The sequence below is a fragment of the Prionailurus viverrinus genome, chromosome X (genome assembly GCF_022837055.1).
Source record: "Prionailurus viverrinus isolate Anna chromosome X, UM_Priviv_1.0, whole genome shotgun sequence".
NCBI lineage: Eukaryota > Metazoa > Chordata > Mammalia > Carnivora > Felidae > Prionailurus > Prionailurus viverrinus.
Window position 1 is genome coordinate 115265021 of NC_062579.1, and position 21584 is coordinate 115286604.

General features: G+C 43.9%; 1 protein-coding gene across 6 annotated transcripts in view; it reads left to right on the plus strand.

Moving 5' to 3' along the window:
• Positions 1 to 21584, plus strand: part of AFF2 (ALF transcription elongation factor 2) — a 468411-nt gene that overhangs the window by 278129 nt on the left and 168698 nt on the right. For all 6 annotated transcript variants that reach the window (XR_007149018.1, XR_007149019.1, XM_047844523.1 and 3 more), the window contains exon 4: positions 6750 to 6794. Coding sequence is in view for 4 of the 6 variants with exons in the window: in XM_047844523.1 (XP_047700479.1) it covers positions 6750 to 6794 (45 nt within the window). In the remaining 2 variants the exon portion in view is untranslated. The remainder of the gene's footprint in view (positions 1 to 6749; positions 6795 to 21584) is intronic.

Genomic DNA, 21584 nt, shown 5'->3' on the forward strand with positions numbered 1-21584 from the left:
CTTGGCAGACGTAGCTCACGCATGTTGGCCTTGTTCACAATGGCTATTGACTGAGTTCAGAAGTTGCCTAACTTCACCCCAGTTCATACATCTGTAGTGTGACGGTATCCTCTTTTACTGGAAGAGATTACGGCCCTGCACACAATTCAGCCACTAACGTTAATGGCAGTGCAGTAAGTAGGGATTTGGTGGAATCAAGATTTAAATTTTAAATGGTTCCTGGTTGCGATGCCCCAGGACGCTAGACAGGACAGAAATGGGTATCCCACAGGCCCTGAGAAGTGGGATGCTGGCTAGGAATCTCAAAAGGAAGGGGCCGTGGCTAGAAGGTCTATGGGTTATAGGCAGGCACTGAGAGCAGACAGGCAGGAATGGGCAAGCAAGTTGGGCCAGAGACTGGGAGGCTGGCAAAGGGAAGTAGGAGCGTGCATCTTAAGTGTGAGCAGCACAGTTAAGGAATCGAGGTGCAAAGCGTAGAGAATGTGTAAGTAGGAGGTCTGGCCCTGGAGCCCCCTGGGCCACAGAGACCACATGGCCTAGGCGTGGGCGTGGACAGCGGCAACGGTGGCAGCGGCCGGAATGACCTCGCTGCCAGCCTAGGTGACCAGAGGAATGAGGGGCGCTTCCAGGTGGGCTCTTGGTTTCTTATGGTAATCTTTCTAGATGTGTGCCTTTTCCTTAGTTTTCTTTAAGACGATAGAAGCCCACTGCCCATTTATAGCTCACTCTTCTATAGAAACTAGTCATTACACCAAATAAATGAACAGTGAGCTAATGGCTATTCAGAGCCCAGTGAATTAAGTACTCTTCACTTGAAATTCCATCTGCCATTAGGTACTCTGAGCTGATGATGGGCCTGTCTGCATATGCATTCCGCCCTTGCCCATACCTAATGTAATCAGTGAAGAGATGTCCTCATAATGAAGCACATCGCCCACCCTTCCCACCTCCCCCCGCCCCCCATGTCTCTCTGTTGTCTTACCCCCTCAAGTTCCATCTCCAGCCTCCTTTGCCGTCTTCAGGGAGAGCCAGCAGGTGGAGTAGCAGCCTGAGACTCCTTATACGCCGGGCCCCTCCACAGGATTTAATAATTAGTGACAAGCACAAGATGTCATGGGGACCAGTTTACAAGGTGACCAAACTGTCTCCTTAGTGGTCCCACGTCTCAAGGTGCTGACGCCTTGCCAAGGGCCTCAGCGGCACCTCGGAATAAAAGTTGGGGAGGGGGGCTTACGACGCACCCACTACCAGGCTAAGGTATAGCTCAGCCTCACAACAGTCCGAGAAATGCTCGTTTTGCTTCCCTTATATAGATAGAGAAACAGAGGCTCGGAGAAGTTAAGTATCTTGCCCAAGTTCAGAAAGCAAATTAAGTATCAGAGCTGGGATTAACATCCAAGTCGGTCCACCTTCTAAGACCGTATTCTTTCCACTCCCCTTTGGTGCCCCCAGAAAATGTAGCAAATTATCTTGTTTATTTGCTCAAATAAATACAATATGCTTGCGTCCTCTTCCTTTTTTAGTTCTAATTCCATGGAAGATTCTAGACAAAGGGTCATTTTTCGTACTTGGCGTGAAATGGCAAGGACATTAAATTCCTTTGATCTTCCTGTTCTACTTTTTGTTCCTTCCTTTCTTAGAGGGAATGGTGGCTATTAGCTTCTTTTGCGTGGGGTCTTTCGGCCATGTGACTCCCTTAAAAATTGGCCCGAAGCAGTATTTTAAAGTAAACTCCAACTCTTTGGACACCCAGGACTTTTGCTGTATTAGAAAGAAATTGGAAGATGAGCTGGCTGGCTGTACCGTGTAACCGTTGTGAAATCTTTTTTGTTTTGATTAAAGTTCTATTACCTGAGGACTTCTGTCTGCAGCTTATGTAATATTAACTGTTCCCGTTTAATCAGAGATTCATGAATACCAACTAGAGTAGGGACAGGTTAAGGTGAGGCAGGAAGCAAGGGACTGACGGATCCTGACGTGAAATGGGTTTGCAGTTTTCCAAATTGGAGAACTGGGACTCCCTGGATGAGGTGGGGAGAGAAAGGGATCCCCAGGCACATGCAAATTAAGAACTTCTGAGGCTGCTGCCCCTTGTTTTTACAAATGACCGGCCATGGGGATTCAACATTTTTAACAGTCGGGAGACTCATTTGGTAGTACAATATCATAACCTGCCTTTTCCTTTTATTAGTAATGCCGTGTCCCATAAATCAATCAGGGGGATAAATGTGGCAATTTGTTAATGAAAATACAAACGGAATTAGTTAGGCGTCCGCCATCTCTGTCAGTCACGCATATTGTTCGGCTGGGCCGTTAGCGTGGTATTTGGTGTTGCGGGAATCCAAGCATCCGCTGGCAATTAAGCTTGGGATTTTTGAGTTTTACTTTGTGAAGCCTTTGTCAAGGTGGAATACGCCCGGGATGGTGGGCTTTGATTGCCAGATATTGTGGGACGACAACCTCAGGGTGATTTTAGGGGGGAAAAAAAAGAAAAGAAAATGACCCTTCTTCTCTCGCAATCCCTTAATAATAATGCACTCAGAGGCACGCATTGAGCTCCCCCGGGTTAACCGTGTGATGATCACTATTCTTTTAATGTTTTACATTAATCTCCGTGTTTTCTATTAGTGCCAGCAACTGCTTATGTCTCTCAATGCCACAATCAGGGTGTTTTTGATATGTTGTATTACCCTAATCGCCAAGAAGTATGCCCCAAACTGATTAATTCTAGAATGATTAAAACATCCTATGCAATTAATTCATTTATTGTTGCTGCAGTTAATTGAATATTTGATGATTTAAAGGCACCCTGATTATCTCCTAAGATATGTGTTTATCACCAGGCAGATGATGCATGCGTGGTCTCTCTGTGGCCGCATGGGGTGGCAGGCGGTACTGTCACGTGCAGAGAGGGCAGGCACTTGAGAGGGCTCTCAGTCAACTCGCCACCTGCCCGCCGTGAGCCTGCCTTGCCTGGCCCTCAGAGGACAGCATCGGTGCCCCTCGTTGAGAGGGTCGTCGGGGGCCAGGCAGGAGAGCACAGGCCCCCCGATGCGGCGCGCAGCCTGCTGTCTGCTCTGGGAGGAGGGGGCGGAGAGGGGGACGCGAAGGACGCTGCGGCTCTGAGTGGCTAACTTGCGCTTTGTGGACTATCTGAATACTCAAGAGTGGATTGAAAGCGAGGAGAAGATGGCTCGGGAATTGAGCAGTTCTAATCCCGCTGTCACCACTAGGGTTAGTCTCCTTTGCCACCTGTCTGAGTGACTCCTCCAGAAGTACTGAGAGTGGGGTGTGTGTGTGTGTGCGTGCGCGCGCGCGAGAGAGAAAGAGAAGTGGGGGAGAGTGGCACTGGACAAAATTTCGGGGCCGAGCCCCAGCCTCAGTGCAGCTGTCTTCAGTGTGCAGAGTGACCCCCGGCGCGCAGCTCTGCAGGGGGCTCAGAGACTGAAGTGGCCTCAGGTGATCCCTGGCCTCCCACTCCCATGTGGAGTGAGGACTACGGCGGGGACCTCGGCGGCTGGGAGCTCCTGTCGGACATGGCTGTGTCCGTGAACCCGGTAGGTACCCCTCTCCCCGACACCTAAGCCCGACCTCCCGTTCCATGTTGTCTGTTCCCCGTGTAAATGTTTGTCTCCCCAATTTGCGTGGAGTCTGGAAGCCAGAAATTATGTTGTCTTCGGCGTCTTCAAACCCTCCCCCTTGGCACCATCCTGAGCACAGTGTGAGCTCAGTCAGGATTTGTTGTCTAAAGAAAGAAATGCGAGAGCTGATGAATAGGCGGTCGGCGGTGAATGCGATCCCATTACCCGTGTCACGACTACCTTACAATGTATGTCCCAGTGGGTCTCTAATTGTTTGTTTTGCCATCCCATCTAGACGTTTAACTCCGAGAGAAAGAGGCCAAATCTCATAGCTCTTTGTATCACCAACCCCCCATGCCTAACACTATTCTAGGCGCAGAGGAAGTGCTTGCTGGTGATTTCAAAAGCACGGGCAGGGGGAAAAGCATTTGCCTCTCAGATGTAGTTGCCCGGCGGTGACAACAGCTGTGGGACGGGGCCAGACGAGTCTGCGGGACTAGGGACTCCATGCCAGTGCTGGATTCCACTACTTTCTGAAACAGGAAAACAATCGGCGCACTCGCTGTGGATGCATACTTCTTTCACTGCCCTTGTCTGTAGAGTCCTTCCCAATCCTGAGTGCTAGGCACCCCAAGAAGTCATTATTAGATTTGCTGCAAAGCCCCAGAGTCGACAACTCTTTCTATGTTGACACCACTTCCCCCATAAGGAAACGGATGTTTATAATGCCAGGTGTGGGAATGATATGTACAGTTGGCAAGAGTGAGTCAGGTGTTGCCTTGAAGAGACGAGAAGACTAGACTTTGTAATGAAGCAGTAAGAAGGACAACAGAAACCCTGTGAGATTCGAAAGGAGCGGTGTTATTATTATGGTGATTTTATTTTATTCTACTTTATTGTACAGTTGGGAAAACTGGAACTCAGAGGGGCCCTACCCAAGTGGTAGGGGCCAAAACTCCCACCCAGCTCTTTATAGACCCACAGGCAAGTGTCTGTGCTGCCTGCATATTGCTGATATTTGTTTCTCTGTAGTTTAGAAATTAATCTTATGGGGATTTTTTGGCAGGGGGTTGGGGGGTGGGGGGAAGAGAGCCAAGCCCTCTTTATGAGAGAGGGACATACATGTTGAGCCCAGATGGCACACACTGATATGATGCAACAGTGATAATGAAGATCTAATTCTGCTATAATCATGTTGACCTTTGTCAGAGGTTATTTGTTAGAAGTTCAAGGATTGCCTTGGAAGATACAGTTGCTGGAGCACTGAGCAATGGAATGAGGTCGTATTTGCTGTTAAGATTAATCACTTGAGCTCTGGAATCCTGTCGTATGTTAGACCAGCATCACCCAGTCTGTGTTCTACAAGCACTCATTCTATGGGATGGTGGTCATCGTTGATTGGGAAACAACAATCACGAAAATTAAAAACCCAAGAATTCAATGATCAAGAAAGTTGGGAAAGTGTTGCATTAAACCAGTTAGACAGGTGTCTCAGAGCCTTTAATTTGCATGGTGGATTTGCTCGTGGGGGGGTGGATTGCAGCATTTCCCACACTTCTTTGGACACGGACACTTTCATTTTGCACACCTAGTGTCTGTGGGATGGTGTCTGTGGCACTTACTGCAGTCACGGTGGTACGTTAACTGTGATTCCCCATATCCCCCTTCCTCCTGAGTCTACGAACTCCATGAGGGAGACAACTATCTCTCCTCTTACTTTTCATAAGCCTAGAGGCACAGTCCCTGGCCCTCAAAACTTTGTGTTGCGTGAATGAATGAATGAATGAATGAACTGTCCTGGGCCAACCTACCCGCGGTTCCCTGTTGGAAACCCATATCGAAGGTCCTTTAGAAAGTGTGCCTGGCCCACTTTTTCAGTCTTTCCTTCTACTGTTCTCTCTACCCAGTACTAGAATAGCATTATTCTGAGAAGGGTAACTGAATAATTTGCCCTCCAAACTGGGACTTTAGTAAGGGCGAACGGAGACACTGGCGATAATTCCTCCAGCGTTACAGGTGTAACATCCCAGATGACGGACGGCCCCCTCATTATTGGTGACTCTTTCTCAGCCTGCCTCCCCCGGTAGGGATTTCATGCTCCTTTACTGATGGTTATAGCATGTATTTTTATAAGGTCGAGGGACACTGGAGCCATATATTTTCCATTTTCCCCAAATACGCGTGTGCTCATACTTCAGTCTTTCGGACTAACTAGGGGGCTGTCACTTAACTGCCCTTGCAAGAGATCGGGACATATAGCCTCTGTGGCAGTGCCGCCTTTACAGGGCTGACCTTTCACCTTCAAGGCAGTGAATTAAAGCGACCAGATGTTCTCCTCGCCAGAACTGGAGGGAAGTGGAAGGTGACAAATGGTGAAGGTGTGAAAGAGAGAGGGATGTTGGGGGGTGGGTGGTGCTGTAACTCACACGAGTGACGTCATGCCTGGCAGACCTTTCCCCGGGGGGTTGTCCCGTGCCCAAGTCCCCCGTCAGGCACTGCTTTACAGCTGGTGTCTCACTTTGGTGTTGGGCTTCTTGCTTTCACTGATTATGGAGATCGGGAAGATGTCACGCTTGGAAAGACGGCTCATGGGATTCGCTTTGTATGTTTGTGAGATTCTTTCTCTCCGAGTGCCAAGGCAAGCGTGCGGTTTACACGGGAGTTTGAACCTTAGTGTTTTGGAGAAGAATTGTAGGCGTCCGGTTGGACCCCGAAATTAAAAGACAACTTAATCATAGAGGTGTTTCTTATAAGCCTCATCTTTAAAAATATGTAATTATGAATAATATATTAAACTCTGTCAGTGGGTCAGATAGGCCTTAAAGATGGGGAAGCCGAGCCCCTTCTTTGGATAGATGAGCAAAGTAAAGCCTGGATGCACCAGGGGAGGAGAGGCCAGCATCCCACAGAAAATCAGTGACAGAACGAGTCACCCTTTCTACAGTCTTTCGGCACCTTCCACTGTGGTCTGACTGCTTCGTGAAAGTAAAACAAAATTGGCCACTAGCAGATACTTTCTGCTTTGTACTAACTAGGGGAAAAACCCACATCGATAGCTGTATTTGCTTTCTTTACTGTTTTTCCTGCGCTGTAAAATATTGTACAACGAGCTTCTCTGAGAAGAGCTAGATCGTGCTTAAGGTTTGTTTGTTTTTTATTTTATTTTAGGTAAGCCTTCCCAGCGATCCAAGCTGTGTTGAAGAAATCTTACGGGTGAGTTTAAACCTTTATTTCTGTGCCTTTTAATAATGAAGCAATGGATCTGCTTAACTAATTACTTTGCTGTTTCGGGGGGGGGGTGGGTATCCTGATGGAGAAGTCTCATTTTCCACTTTGAAGACCCCTCTGCTCCCATCTCCTGGCTCAGTTCTCCCCTGTCACCTGTCCCCCAGCCCCAGCCAAGCTAGTCTTGTTGTCTCACCAAGCTTCTATTTCATTCTCGTGCCTTTCTGGCTCTTTCTTTTGAGACTCCCCACCTTCTTCAGGAAACTCTCCCTGTTCAGGCAGCCTTCTCTCACTCTGGGCGTTCTGCTCTCTGGGACCTCCAGTCTCAACTTCATTGCCGCTTCCGGCTCCTTTGTGGGTGGAACATGGTTATGGGGCTTCTGACCTACGATGAGGGGGCAAGATGCCAGAGTGGGGAGTGAAGGCAGGTTGTAGGAAATGTTACTAATGGGGGGATGTGGGCGTAAGGATGGCATGGAGGCAGCACAAAGTTGCAAAGGTGGCAGTGACCCCTCCCAAAGTAGATGATTCAACCAGAGGAAACCCCAGAGCCCAGCCCGCAAACTGCGTCTCCTGTCTCTGGCTGTTAGCATCCTAAGAACTGCAGTCGTGACCGTGAGTTCCAGGGCCGGCTCTACTGTTTGTCACTCTGTGATTTGGACAGAGAACTTCATCTTTCTCAGTCTCCGTTCCTCGTCTGTGAAAGAGGATAATAATACCTGCCCTGATTCCTTTATAAGCTGCCAAGTGGTATATAAGTGCTCGTTATTATGATAAATGATGATCCGTGTGGCCATGAGAAAACCACGCAGACTTTCCGCTGAGGAAAGACAACAATCCGTGTGCCGTTGAAAATTCCGCACGTCCTTCCCTCACTTTCCAAAGTGAGGATGTCGCCCCCAACTCTCCCTGAGACTCCCCGTGGTAAGTGCCTTCTCAGCAGCCCAGTGGTCCAAGCCAACCCTGTGACGGTACAGCCGAAGGAGTAATAAAGAGGAGAAAGCTGTTGATCATCACGTTCACCGACCACCTGATTTCACCTGTTGTGGATATTTGCGCACTCTTTTCAGCCCAAGGGCATTGTCACTGGCTTATTAAAGACACGAGTCCTATTACTCCCATCAGAGATGAGACTGCTCTTGAGAAATCTACGCTTGCTCCTTTCATTGGACGGACACGGGTCAGATACGGCAAATCTTTGCCCTCCTTAAAAGAAAGGTAACACAGCAAGCAACCTGTCTTCCTCGAGTCTCTACGGCAGTCGTGCTTTGCCAGCTGAAGTCAAGGGTCTTTTCTGAACTCCCGAAGGAATGTCGGACTGATTTCAACATCGCTGCGTAGTTTGCCGCAGGTGGAATCCCTCCTTAAGAGCAGCCCGGCCCTGGTGCCCGCGTGGCCCACACGGTGCCTGAGCGAGGGGAGCGGGGTGAACGAACACCTGGCAGAGGCTGGAGGAGCCACTTAGAGAGAACAACAGAATGTCGCTTAAACATGGAAAGAAAAGAAGCAGGTTGCCTTAATAAGCTCATAAAAGATAGCACCCTTTGAGAAAGTAACAAAAGTCCTTCTGTTCTTGAGAGAGAATCTAGGGAAACGTCTTTTTTTTTTTTTGAAGGGCTCTAGATTGTATAGAATTCGGTTTTTTTTTTCAATGGCACCATTAATGAGTGGGCTTTCCTTTATTGAAGAATGGCATGTTTCATCACCCATGCTTAGAATAAAAATAAGCGTTTTGAAGTTCGTGTCCCAAATTTCATGACTAATTCTTCAATTTGTACAGACCACTCTATGTGGCACAACAGAGTGCTGGCTGGCCATTTTTGTTGTCATAGGTTCGTGTTCCTGTTTGTTTGAGACACTGTCCCCTTGCTGTCCATCCGCCTCCTTCTCGGGGGGCACCTTTTTCTTTCTTTCTCTTTTTCTCTTTCTCTTTCTCTTTCTCTTTCTCTTTCTCTTTCTCTTTCTCTCTTTCTCTTTCTCTTTCTCTTTCTCTTTCTCTTTCTCTCTCTCTTTCTCTTTCTCTTTCTCTTTCTTTCTCTTTCTCTTTCTCTCCTCCTCTCCCCGACACCCTGAGCGCTTTTCAGACAAGCTGAGCCAAGCGCAAAGTCATGTTCTCCCTCACTGAGGTCCAGCCGTGTGGACGAAGGGGACACAGGAGTAGGAAGAGCTGTTCCATCACTCTCTAGCTGTGTGGCTTTTCGATCTCTTCATGTAGTAACCGGGGGGGGGGGGGGAATTTCTCACCCTCCCACCCCACCTCCCACCTGCAGTGAGAGAATCTTTAAAGTGTGCACACGGTTTGCTCTCCCAACTGCCCCAGCTCACTGATGCCCCCTTTTTGCCCTCTGTAGCCCGACAGACTTCTTTTATTAACCAACTAGAATACAGCTGGCCTCTCTCAGGCCCTCCGTCCCCAGGCAGTGGAAATACCTTTCCCTAATGCATTTTCTTAGAGCCTCGTTTTCCAAAACGCCGTTTCAAATTCAAACCAGTTGGCTTCCTTTGAAAGTTCCTCTAGCCATTTCTCTGATAATGGCCTCGGCTCTCCTTTATACCGATGCCTTCCACTTCTCTTTCTTTGTGCGCCTGGCTCTATGCTGTCCTGTAGGCCACCTCCTCGGGTCTTCCAGGGCTGACTCGACCGGATGGGATGACCTTAGGTTTCCATAGCACATGACTGCCTTTGAAAGCACTTGAACCCCATTATCTTATTTTGATTATAGGAAACGTGGTGCAGGCCCTAATTATTTCGAGAAATTGAGGCCCGGAGAGGTTACAAATGATCTGTAGCAAGGGTGAAGCCGGTGTACGGCAGAAAGCAGAAATAGAACCTGGTCTTTGTTTTGCACTTCACCAGACTGTCAACTGCCCCATCACAGACCTACGGGGAGAATCTCTGGATTAAAAAAACAACAAAAAAAAAAAAAACAAAAACAAAAAAAACTGCCCCAGATGCTGGCTGACTTAGTTCTAGCAACTTTAAGAATATCAACAAACCAGTGTAGTTGGAGCAGGTCTCAGGAATTCATTCTCTTTCTACCATTGTTGAGATGTTCAAATTGCACTTCAAATAATAAAATAATAACAGTAAAAACCCCCTGCCACTAATACAAAATCATATCAAGGTGCCACTTCTAGGCAGAGTACTTGAGCACATTAAGTCATGTAGTTTTCACAACAGTCCTGAAAGATTACATTATTAGTCACATTTTGCAGAACAGGAGTGAGTAGTACCTATCCGTTCATTCTGTCCCTATTGACGTACCTGAATCCATTCTGATTTCACGAGCCCCCGGCTCCTTTGTGATTAACGTGGTGATGGCATCAGCCACCGATTCATTTCAGCTTCTGCTCGTTCCATAAGTTGTGCAAATTCAATTATGCCAAAATAATTTTATGTAGTTTTTCAAACAGACCAGAATTCACCAGCCGACAGCACCTTTCCTCCAACCACCCTCCTCCCGCAAAACAAGCCGTATAAATTCACTTGTCTTTGCTCCTTGACAAGTATATTATTGTGTATTATAAATTTTATAAATCAGAAACGTAAAGGCAACAACCTGTGCCGCACAGCCCGGACCGCGTCCCTGCTTCCGTCAGCATGCCATTTTCTCTTTAGAATCAAGCTACCCTCGAGTCCAAACAGAAATGAAAAAGAACAATAACTCTGGCCCTGATGGTGGTGTTTTGCAGTTACAATTCATCTATCATATGAGGGACTCCTAAGCTGCTCATATGTAATAATACGGGCAGCGGTAGCGGCTTCTTTTCTGGGCTCTGCGGGGTTTGATGGGTCCTAGAGTAATCATTTCTGGAAGAGTTAAGCCGAGGAGAGCAGCATGCACTAAATGCTAGCCAAGGATGGATGTTCAATGATTATTTGTTTTGCAGTAGCGTGATTTATTTGTTCCTTGCGAGAATTTACTTAAAAATATCAACAAACTATCAATTAAGTCCTTTCTCGAGTCAAAAACGCAGATAGAGCGCTTCTCTTAGATTTGACGCTGAACAGATTGTGTTTCCTAGCAAAGTACCTTCAGTAGTGTATAATTTCATAGTGTAACATCTGTAAGGGTAATTCACTGTTTATGACGAATGCTGAATTTGCTAGCTAAGATTTAGGGAACTTGATTTGATAAACTGTATCATCTTACAGATTTCTCCCTGCCATATGGATCAGGTTGGTAAACACCGACACGGGTACCTCTTTGGATTACGGCATGATCTGTGTTTACAGCATTCTAAATTATGGCAATTCCACATATTAGGCCTGTGTTTAAGTGTACAGTTTCAGCATGGAAATATCTGACCAAATAATTACAGGATGACCGTTTACAGCACTTGCTAGTTTTTGCTTTGAAAGGGGAAACAAATGAAGAAGCCCATCCTAAGAATGAGAAAGAAATGGACCAGGGAGCAAAATTGGTCAATTATGTCTGAAAGGAAATTTGATTGTATTATCATAACTATGCACCATAATCAAGCACCTTTCAGTAGAATTTCTTTGATAAATTTAACCAATAATTAGGCAATTGATTTTATATCCTGTCAAATTAATGTATAAATAATGTTCAAATTGGCATCATGCACACTACTTTCTGTATAGCTGCCTTAAATACTAATCCTTCCGGAATGTTTCAAAAGGCATCCATCCTATTCTGGTGTGGACTTTTGAAATTATAGTTTCTTGCAATAGTAATGTAGTGTTCCATCCAAGAAAGACAACAATTGCTAAATGTAATTTAGACTATAATTAATGTTAACCTCAACGGAGTCAAATAAATGAACTAACTAATGATCACACCGTCTGCTATTCTGATGACTAGCTCTTACCTAATGACATTGGGAAATATGTAAATTTGTCAGCAGGTGAAAATGCCCTTGACTGGGTAAATTATGTGGAGTATTACCTTTTCTGAAGCTAATTCAAAGCACTAATGGACTTAATGCGTAGCATGCATATGTGAGGTGAGCTCTGTGTGGGAGCAAATTCTCAAACACAAACCAACCCAGAAGAAAGATGCTAAATTTAATTATAACAACTATTACGTGAACAGTGTAGGTAAGCCATCCAGTGGGCTTCCACATGCTGCACTTAGAGCCTGTCAAGCAGTTTAAATATTTTCATGTGGAATCTGGGGGGTTGCAGCTAGTGTATGATGTGAATTTTAAATGATTATACAGACGTCATTGGGAAAATGAGTGTAACGTGAGTAACGAGGTGACTGGCCCAGGGAATCATGGGAACCTGTCAAACGTGGGACATGTCAGGGAAGAGATGATGTCAAATGCCAGTAACTTAGCAACTCAGCATTTAGCTGTCCGGGGAGTGAGGAGCCCCTTTCAAATAACCGAGTCAATATAGGAGTCCCTGTATATGTTAGGTGTGCTATAAAAATCAGTCTGTTTTCTGACAACCTGTTTCTTTTTGTGAATATGGTGATTTATTATTTTCTAGTGAATTGAATGAAAGCAGGTGAGAATTTAAGCCACGTGTAGAATTTACACCTGCTTTCTGTATCTTGGGCGTACACAGAAGGTAATGAAACAGTCTATTGCTTTGCCAAAAAGCAGTCTAGGCTTATCTGAAAGAAGTAATAGCTTCCAACTGTTGTTTGAGAACCAGCCTTATTGTCCCGGCTGCGCTAGTCGGATCAGGCTGGCAAAAAAAAAAAAAAAAAAAAAAAAAAGGAAGGCCGGGAGGTTAGCCATTGCATTTGCATCTGTGTAGAGGTACAACCAGCGTCTCTGGAAAATACGTTGAGAATGTAGTTTTGTAGCCTCTTCGAATCAATTTGGGGGACACCTTCCAGTTTGGGAGCGAAAGAATAGAGCAAGGCTTGCACCTCCTCCTGTTAAGCACCAACGGCACTGTGGACAATGAGAAAAAGAAATGTACACTCCATAACAAGACCTACATAAGCCTAAGTCACAACTTATTTTGTGAAGGTAAAACAGGGAAGAATCCAAAGGATGGTTCCCATGGTCATGAACCTGGAGCATAGCTGATGAAGCACCGCCTTTTAGGATAAATAGCACACCATCAAAAGCAAAACCAATGTGGGAATGATGGGGATGGGTGTGAAGGCTTGTAACGGAAGCTCCTGTGGACCAAGTCTGGAACATACCTATCTTGAAAAGTGGGAAAGGCAGGCTTGAATGAGAAGTTACATAACCAATGCACGTTGGTGGGAAGCACTTTGTTGCTGAAGCAAGGCAGAGGAGTGAGATGCTGCTTTGTGAGCGGCCTGTAGGCCTGATGTCTCTCGATAAGACAGAAGTAAAGGCCAAAGCACCTGATCACACACACTGGGACTGAGAGGAGAATCCCTGCTAGTCTGGGATTGAGCCACAGGCCTCATTGCCCCCAAAACACCCTGCAAACAACTGGTCCAAGAACTCTTCTCACCAAAAAAAATTAGTAATAATAAAAAAAAGGAACCACCATATGCAAAAATACCAAAAAAAAAAAAAAAAGAAGAAGAAGAGAAAAATGAACAAAATAATGTTGCTAGGGAACAAATTAAAACTATGACCAACACAGTGGCGTGAATTGTTAAAACATGAAGCAATTTTATCTAAAAAAAAAAAACAAAAAACAAAAGAGTCCAAGCAGTGACACAAGAGCTTAAAGATGCTGTTTTAAAAGTAGATAAATCAAGAGCTGCAAAGGAATGAATTCTAGACAGAAAATTATTAGAATTAGCACATTTAAGTTCTGGGGTTTTTTTCTGAAATAAAGGAGTAACAGCGACAGATGATTAGTTCGTTAACTTCACCAAGAAAAAGGAAAAAAACCCACAAATATGTAAAGGAAGCAAATAATAAAGAGTGATAGCTTTTCAGATACAGAGAAAATTAAAATAATTGTTAGTGGCAATTTACTAACCTCTGTGAAAGTAAATATAAGCATCTAGATGAGATGGACAATTTTTCTACTGAAATATAATTGACTGAAACTGTCTCCAGAAGAGAGAGAATCTAAATAGTATTATCACCATCAATGAAATGAAGATGAGTCTCACTCATTAATAAAATCATCAGTCCCAGACAAGGTTTCACAGGAAAATTAAACCAAACCACGAAGGAACAATATAACTCAATGGTTTCAGAACATAGAACAGAAAGAAAATATTGCCAAGTATTTTTTCAAAAATTTTTAATGTTTTTATTTATTTTTGAGACAGAGAGAGAGACAGAGCATGAGCAGGGGAGGGGCAGAGAGAGAGGGAGACACAGAATCCGAAGCGGGCTCCAGGCTCGGAGCTGTGGGCACAGAACCCGACGCGGGGCTCAAACTCAAGGAGTGTGAGATCATGACCTGAGCTGAAGTCGGACGCTTAACCGACTGAGCCACCCAGGTGCCCCTGCAAAGTATTTTTTTTTTTTAGAAAAGCCAAGCTAGCACATAATATTGATGCCAAAATCTGACAAAAACAGCATACCGGAAAGAAAATTACAGAATAACATCACTTGTGAATATTGATGCAGATTTCCTCAATGAAATATGAATGGAATCAGACGGAACTTTAAAGGATGTGCACCACGACCAGGTAGCTTTTTTTCCAGGAAAGTAAAGCTGGTTCAATATTAAGAAATCCATGAATGCAATGCTAAACAATACTTGACAAAACACTTACACTGGATAAAATAGAAATAGGTGGAAACATCCTTAATGTGATAAAAATATAACCATCTCCACCCAAAAGCTAGTGTAACGTTTCACATAGAAGCTCTAAAAGCATTCTCATTGTAGTTGAGAAAAAGACTAAACGTTCTTTATCACCATTATTATTTAATATTGTCCTGGAGGTTAGCCAAGGCAATTAAACAAGCTAAAGAAATAAGAGGCATTAAAATAGGAGGGAATGTGTAGCATGACTATTATTTTTAGATTATATATATATTGTTTTCCTGAAACCCCCGAAAGAATTAACCAAAAACACTATTACAGACAATGTAACAATTCAGCAATATTTCAGTGTGCAAAATAAATATATAGAAACAGTCTTTACATGTAAGCAACCAACTGTAAGAGATAATGGGCCAACAGACTCCATTTATATCTTGTGAATTCATTTAACAAGAAATGTGCCAGAAGCTATACGAATACACTAAGTCACTATGAGAGACACCAAAGAACATTTAAAGAAATGGAAAGGCATATTCTTCTTGGGTTCGAAGATGATATCACAAACATTTCTATTCTCCTCAAGTTCATCTTGGCTTCTGACCCCACACCACACAACAATATGGTTTCCGGATGCATTACAGGTTAAAAACAAAACCAGAAAATGCTTGAAGTAAATGTGGGAGAATTTGATAATTTTTTATTTCCAGCCCAGGTCTCCTGATGAGCCAGCCCGTGCTGGTTGGAGGTAGTCAGGGGAACATTGAGAGGTTTGAGGAGATTGGAGAAGGTTTGAAATGGTCACGGAAAGGGAGAGAGGGGGCTACCCAAGGGATGCTATTAGTAAGATTATGAGATAGTGTCAAGGTTCCAATCTGTAGATTGTGTAAATTTCTCCAGCAGTGCTTACTTAGCTCGTTACCCAGAGACCACTGACCAATGGGTCAAGGGCAGTCTGGAGGCCCCAGAGAGGTGAAATAAATTGTCCCAAAGCACATAATCGTACAGCCACCAAGAGGATGAAACAGGATTGGAACTCAGGTTGACCTGGATTGAATGTAGACACTAATAACAACGTCAAATGCTCGCACAGCAGTTGTTTGTACCTAGCCCTTTTCTAAGGATTTTACATATAGTTAGTCATGTAATCACCCTGCTGATGCCAGGAAGCAAGTGCTGTTAGCATCCCCACCGATACAGATAATGAAATGGAAGAACTTTGAGCTTGAGTGACTTTCCAAGTTCAACAGTTAGCCAGTGGCAGAAGCAAGATCTCAACCCAGGCAGCCTGGCTTCAGAGTCCATGCTGTTAACCATTATGCATTCTGTCTTTCACCATGAGGATACAGGGCTGAAGAAAGAGGTTTTAAGTGATCACTACAGGCCTCAGCTCCTAACCCAGCTGAGAGTGATGAGGCTAGGCGAGATTGCTAATAATACCATGTGCCAGAATCAAGAAATCAAGCCTACCGGATGGACCAGATCCAAGAAAATGAAGTTCCATGGTGGCATACCAATATGGTAATGCACTCGAGTCCACCAATGTTTAGATAAGAAAAAGTTTAGCGGTAACATGTATTACTGCTCAAAAATGGTCCTGTGCAAGTATCTAGAGCAGGGTTCGGCAAACTTTTCCTGTGAAGGGTGAGATTGTAAGTATATTTGGCTTTTTAGGCCTTTTGGTCTCTGTCTCAATGGCTCAACTCTGTTGTTCTAGCATGAAAACATCCATAGACAGTGTGTAAAAATAATGCTTGTGACTGTGTTCTCCTAAAACTTTATTTACAAAAACAGGCAGTGGGCCAGAATTAGCCTGTGAGAGCTAATTTGCCAAACCCTGATCTAGAACTCCTAGAACTAAGAAAGGGATAGATCTGCTCTGCTCAGTTCTACTTAGACCACACTTGGCATGTGGTATGGATTTCTGGCCAGCACATTTTTTTGAAAAATTACATTCAGTAAAATTTACCTTGTTTTTTTGGTGCATTCCTATGAATTTTAATGAATGTATAGATTCCTGTAACCACCACCTTTAATGGAATACAAAACAATTCCAATTTTCCAAAGAATTCCTTTATATTCCCCTTCTGCAGTGGCTCTCCTCCCTACCCTCACCCCCTAGCAACCACTGATCTGTTGTCTGTCCCTACATCGTGTTGCCTTTCCCAGAACACCATATATAAACAGAATCATATAGTACGTAATCTTGCCATAGTGATTCTCTCACTCAGCATATGCCTTTGAAATTCATTCAGGTTGTTGTGTTTAGAAATCATTCATTCCTTTCTATTCCTGAGTAAGATTCCGTTACATGGATCCTTCACAATTTGTTTATCCATTCATCCATTAAAGAGCATTTGGGTCGTTTCTAGCTCTTTGGTGATTATAAATAATGTTGCTGTTAATAATCATGTACAGATTTTTGTGTGATCGTATGTCTTTATTTGTCTTGGATAGGTACCTAGGAGTTGGGTTGCTGTGGGTCAAGTGTATGTTTAACTTTAAAAAAGGCTGAATTGTTTTCCAGAGTGGTGTACTATTTTGCATTCACACCAGCAATTTTTTTTATTTAAGCCTTTTTAATAAGTATGTAATGGTGTGGGTGCCTGGATAGCTCAGTCGGTTAAGCGTCTGACTTCGGCTTAGGTCATGATCTTGCAGTCCATGAGGTCAAGCCCCACGTCTGGCTCTGTGCTGACAGTTCAGATCCTGGAACCTGCTTTGGAGTCTGTGTCTCCCTCTCTGCCCATTCTCCACTCGTGCTCTGTCTCTCTGTCTCTGTCTCTCTCTCTCTCAAAAATAAATTATAAAAAAACATTAAAAAATGAAAAAAATAAGTATGTAGTGGTATATCATTGTGGTTTTAAACTGCATTTCCCAAATGACTGATGATGTTGAGCATCTTTTCATGTGCTTATTTTCATTTTTCTCTGTCTTCTTTGATGAATTGTCCACTCAAATCTGTTGCCAATTTTAAAAATCAGATTGTTACCTTATTGTTGAATTTTCAAGGTTCTGTATATGCATTGGATATAAGTTTTTGGTCAGATATGTGCTTTACAAATATTTTCTTCCAGACTGTGGGTTGTCTTTTCATTTCCTTGATGGTGTCCTTCTAAGAGCAAAAGTTCTTAATTTGCTAACATCCAATATATCAGTTTTTTTCTCTTAGGGATTATGATTTTGGTGTTGAGTCTAAGAACTTGTTGACTAACCCAGGATCATCCACATTTTCTCCCGTGTTTTGTTCTAAGAATTTTAGAGTTTTATGCTTTATATTTAGGTCTTTGATCTGCTTTGAATTAATTTTGGTATGTGTTGTGAGGTGTAGGTTGAAGCTTATGGCTCATTGTGCTCTAGCACCATTTGTTGAAAAGACTATCTTTCTCTATTGGATTGACTTCGCATTTTTGTAAAAAGTAGATTGACCTTATTTATGTGGTTCTATTTCTGTATTCTTTAGTCTTTTCCATTGGTCCATGTCCCTGGCCTTTACCCCAAACCATAATGTCTTGATTACTGTAGCTTTATAGCAAGTCTTAAAATTAGGATAATGCGAATGTTCCAACTTCATCCTTTTTCTAAAATGATCTCTCTATTCTAGTTTCCTTTTCTTTCCACATGAATTTACAGAGAATCCTGCTTGAATGCTAGTTAGGGTGTGTTGTATCTATATAGTTGAATTTACCTTGGGGCATCTTTTCAGTCACGAACACGGTGTTCCTCTACATTTATTTAGCTTGGCCACCCCATTTTTAGAGGGACGTTGATAATCTGTCATTCCATTTTGGGAAACCATGCTACGGGGGAGATCCAAACCCCTAGAAAAACTACATGAACAAAGCCATTCATTACAACATTATTTCCAATAACAAAGAATGCTGCTCTGTGTCCAACCGTAGATGGATAGTTAAGCAAATTCTGATTTCTACACTCAGAAAAATAACCAGTCATTAAAAAAGATGGCTTTGAGGATGATGTAGCGATATGGGGGGAAAAAAATCAAAACCTTACAAAATACTGTTAAGCGAAATAACTAGACTGTAACATTTTATGTACTTACTTTTTATAGCTATGTAAAGATATGAATAAAAAGAAGCTAAAGGAAAATACGCTGAAATAATAAGTTTATTTTGTTAGAGTGACAGGATTATGGGTGAGGGTTTTTTTTTTTTCCTTTTCTAACTTCTGTCAATTTCTAAAATTTATGTGTGTTCCGTAACAAATCTTAAGAGGTACGCTGCTGAACTGAAATGCATTTAGCAAAGGGTAGGCAGAATAGTGAGTGCATTCAGAATCAGAATGGCCGAAGAGCCAGGCTAACCGAAAGAAGATTGAACTAGAAGAGGAAGCAGGCCACAGCTGCTGAGGGACTTCCAGTGTGGGAGCGAGGCTCACAGGTGGATTTAGGCGAGGAGGCCTCATATGGTGGAACACAACCCCTGAGGGGCAGTTCTAAAGGGGTAAGTATCTGAGCAGTAAAAGGAAGAACGTTCTAGGGAGACATCATGGTTAAGGGAGTAGAGCTTGGCTCTTCTCTCCTGTGGAGCATTCTTGGGTAACTTAGCCATTCTGGATCTCATTTACAAAACTGGGATAATCCTGTGTAATTTTCAGGATTAGTGGGAGGATTGCGTGGGCCGGGGTGTGCTAAGGCCCTAGAACCATGCTTGGAACACTGGGTAAATGTTAGGTCCTTCTTCTCTCCCCTGTCCTAATTGGTGGATTTGTCTGAGGATGAAAGGAAGTGAGGGTTCTGTTACCAGAGTTATTCAAGCAGAGGTACAGTGTTTCCCCAGCACCTAGAGGAGAAACTCCCATATCCTTATCTTGGCAGTCATGGCCCTTCCTGCAGGTCATCGCTTTTCCTCCATTCTCCACAGACGTCCTTTCCCCTAGGATCGCTCTTCTCTGAAGCCCTAACTGTCCACATGAAATGAATCTCTCTCTCCTTCCTCTGGGTCCCCTCACCACCTTTTCTGCATCTGCACTTGTCACTTGTGCCTCTCGTGGCATAACGTGAGGCTCCTTAGATCAGAGGCTGTGTCCCGTTGGCCTAGCCCAGAAGCCCCTCCACTCCCACATGTTCATGAAGGTGACGAGTGTGGGTGGATAATAAAGTGCATATAGGTAGGTGTTTGTCGTGTGACTTCAGTTTGTAGAGGAACGGTTAAAGAAAATGGTCTCACAGTATCATGCCCATCCTTGGGAAAGTAATAATATGTTTTTCGTGAAGTTAATAAGCAGATAATAGTGTTTGGTAAGTAGAATAGTTATACGAATATTAGGCATTGTAATGACTGCATTTCTTATTTCTTCAAATAATGTATTTAGCATTACTTTTTGTGCTAGGTTTTTCCATTGCCAAGTATTACTTAATACCTTTGCTCTAACCCATTTTTAATATTGCTCCTCAAAGTCCAATAAGGTTGGCATTACTGCTTTAAGCAAGGCATCGATGAAAAGCAAAGGTGGAGGCCCCATATGCTACTATAATCGGAGAGAGCTGATCCGAATCTGTTAAATAATGTTAAAGGGGCTGATTTGGTACCATTCACTGTGTTTATTATCATCGTGGTCACAAGAAAGATGCCTCCATGACATGTGTCTTTTTTCCTCCAGAGGGAGTTTTCTAGACTTTGTTTTATGGCTGAAAACCGGTATGTTGCTTCCATTAGACACTCAGCCTCACAGCAAAGATTGTGTCAAAATGGCGCACTTCCCCCAAATCTTCCATTCCTGGGATGATCATGCTAACACAAGCCAACTCATCCAGCTCTCCCCTGGCAACATGCTTATTAGAATTTGCCAGATCACAAAATACAGATCAAAGGCGCATCTAAAGCTATGGCAGATAGAAGCATCCCGGCTACCTGGGCCTCTGGTAGTTTTCTCTTCAGTCCCTTCCAGCTTCTTGGAACCTGTTAAGGGCTGGAGAAAACCCGAGGCGCTTGTCCGCCCTCAAATCTTGCAGCCTCTTTCCTGTTCTTTAGCCCAAGAGCTGCTAGCACAGCCTCACACACCTAGCACTTTTGATACCAAAGTCAATGGTGGTCCGTGTCACTTAGCAAAGACCACAGAGCCCCTTGACTAGTCTCTGAACCATTATGGGCTTCGGGTTTTCCACCTGTAAAATCAAAGCGTTGACGATTTTGCTCTGCCCAGTACAGTAACAGTAGCCACATGTGGCTGGTTACTGAAGTTTAAATTAGTTAAATTATAATAGAAGTTCACATCCTCAGTCCGTTAGGTGCATGAGGGTACATGAGACCCTGGAAGGGCCCTTTCCAGAAAAATGATACTATAAAAACCCTGCACCTGATTTGTATTCACCCTTCCCTCTCTTTCACTCCCTCTTTCCTGCCCTCTTCAGCTTTTTCAGAAGATCCATTACTTTGTACAGGAGGTGGCTCCCTACACCTTGATCTAATACAATTCCAGGGACCCTAGATCCAGATGATTAACCTTAAAGTGGCCTAAGTCCTGTGAAAAGACATTCGTTGGATTCTGTGTTAGTGACAAGGCTTACTTTCTTGTCTATGCCATCCAGGCTGTGTGATGCGCACATGACAATGAATTGGGAAACTAGCATGAGCGAGGGCAGTGGTTTCAAAATACTTATAAAGTAGCTCCTAAAACCACTGAGATATGGTTGGCCTGCAGAAAGGGGACAACGTCTGGTTCCTGCTGCGTGTTCGACAATGTTCCCGTTGAGAGAGACCATCCTGATGGAGCACAGTGGTGGCCAAAGCCCAGAGTGCAAAGCCACCACCTGGACAGAGGTCCTTCACCCGCCATGTGCTGGCTGTGTGACTTTGTGCCAGAGGTTGTTCTTGTGTGAGATGCGGCTTATCTGTGAAATGAGAACAATGGGAATGATTTCCCTGGATCCGTGAGCGGACGAGACACGGTGACATAAATGAAACATTGAAATATTCAGGGAATTCTCACCACTAAATCCTTGCAAACTTCTGTTGGATTTAATGGTGACTCTTATTTTTTTTTTTAACATTTATTCATTTTTGAGAGACAGAGAGAGACAGAGCGCAAGCGTGGGTGGGTCAGAGAGAGAGGGAAACAGGCTCCAGGCTCCGAGCTGTCAGCACAGAGCCCAACGCGGGGCTTGAACTCACAAACTGCAAGATCAT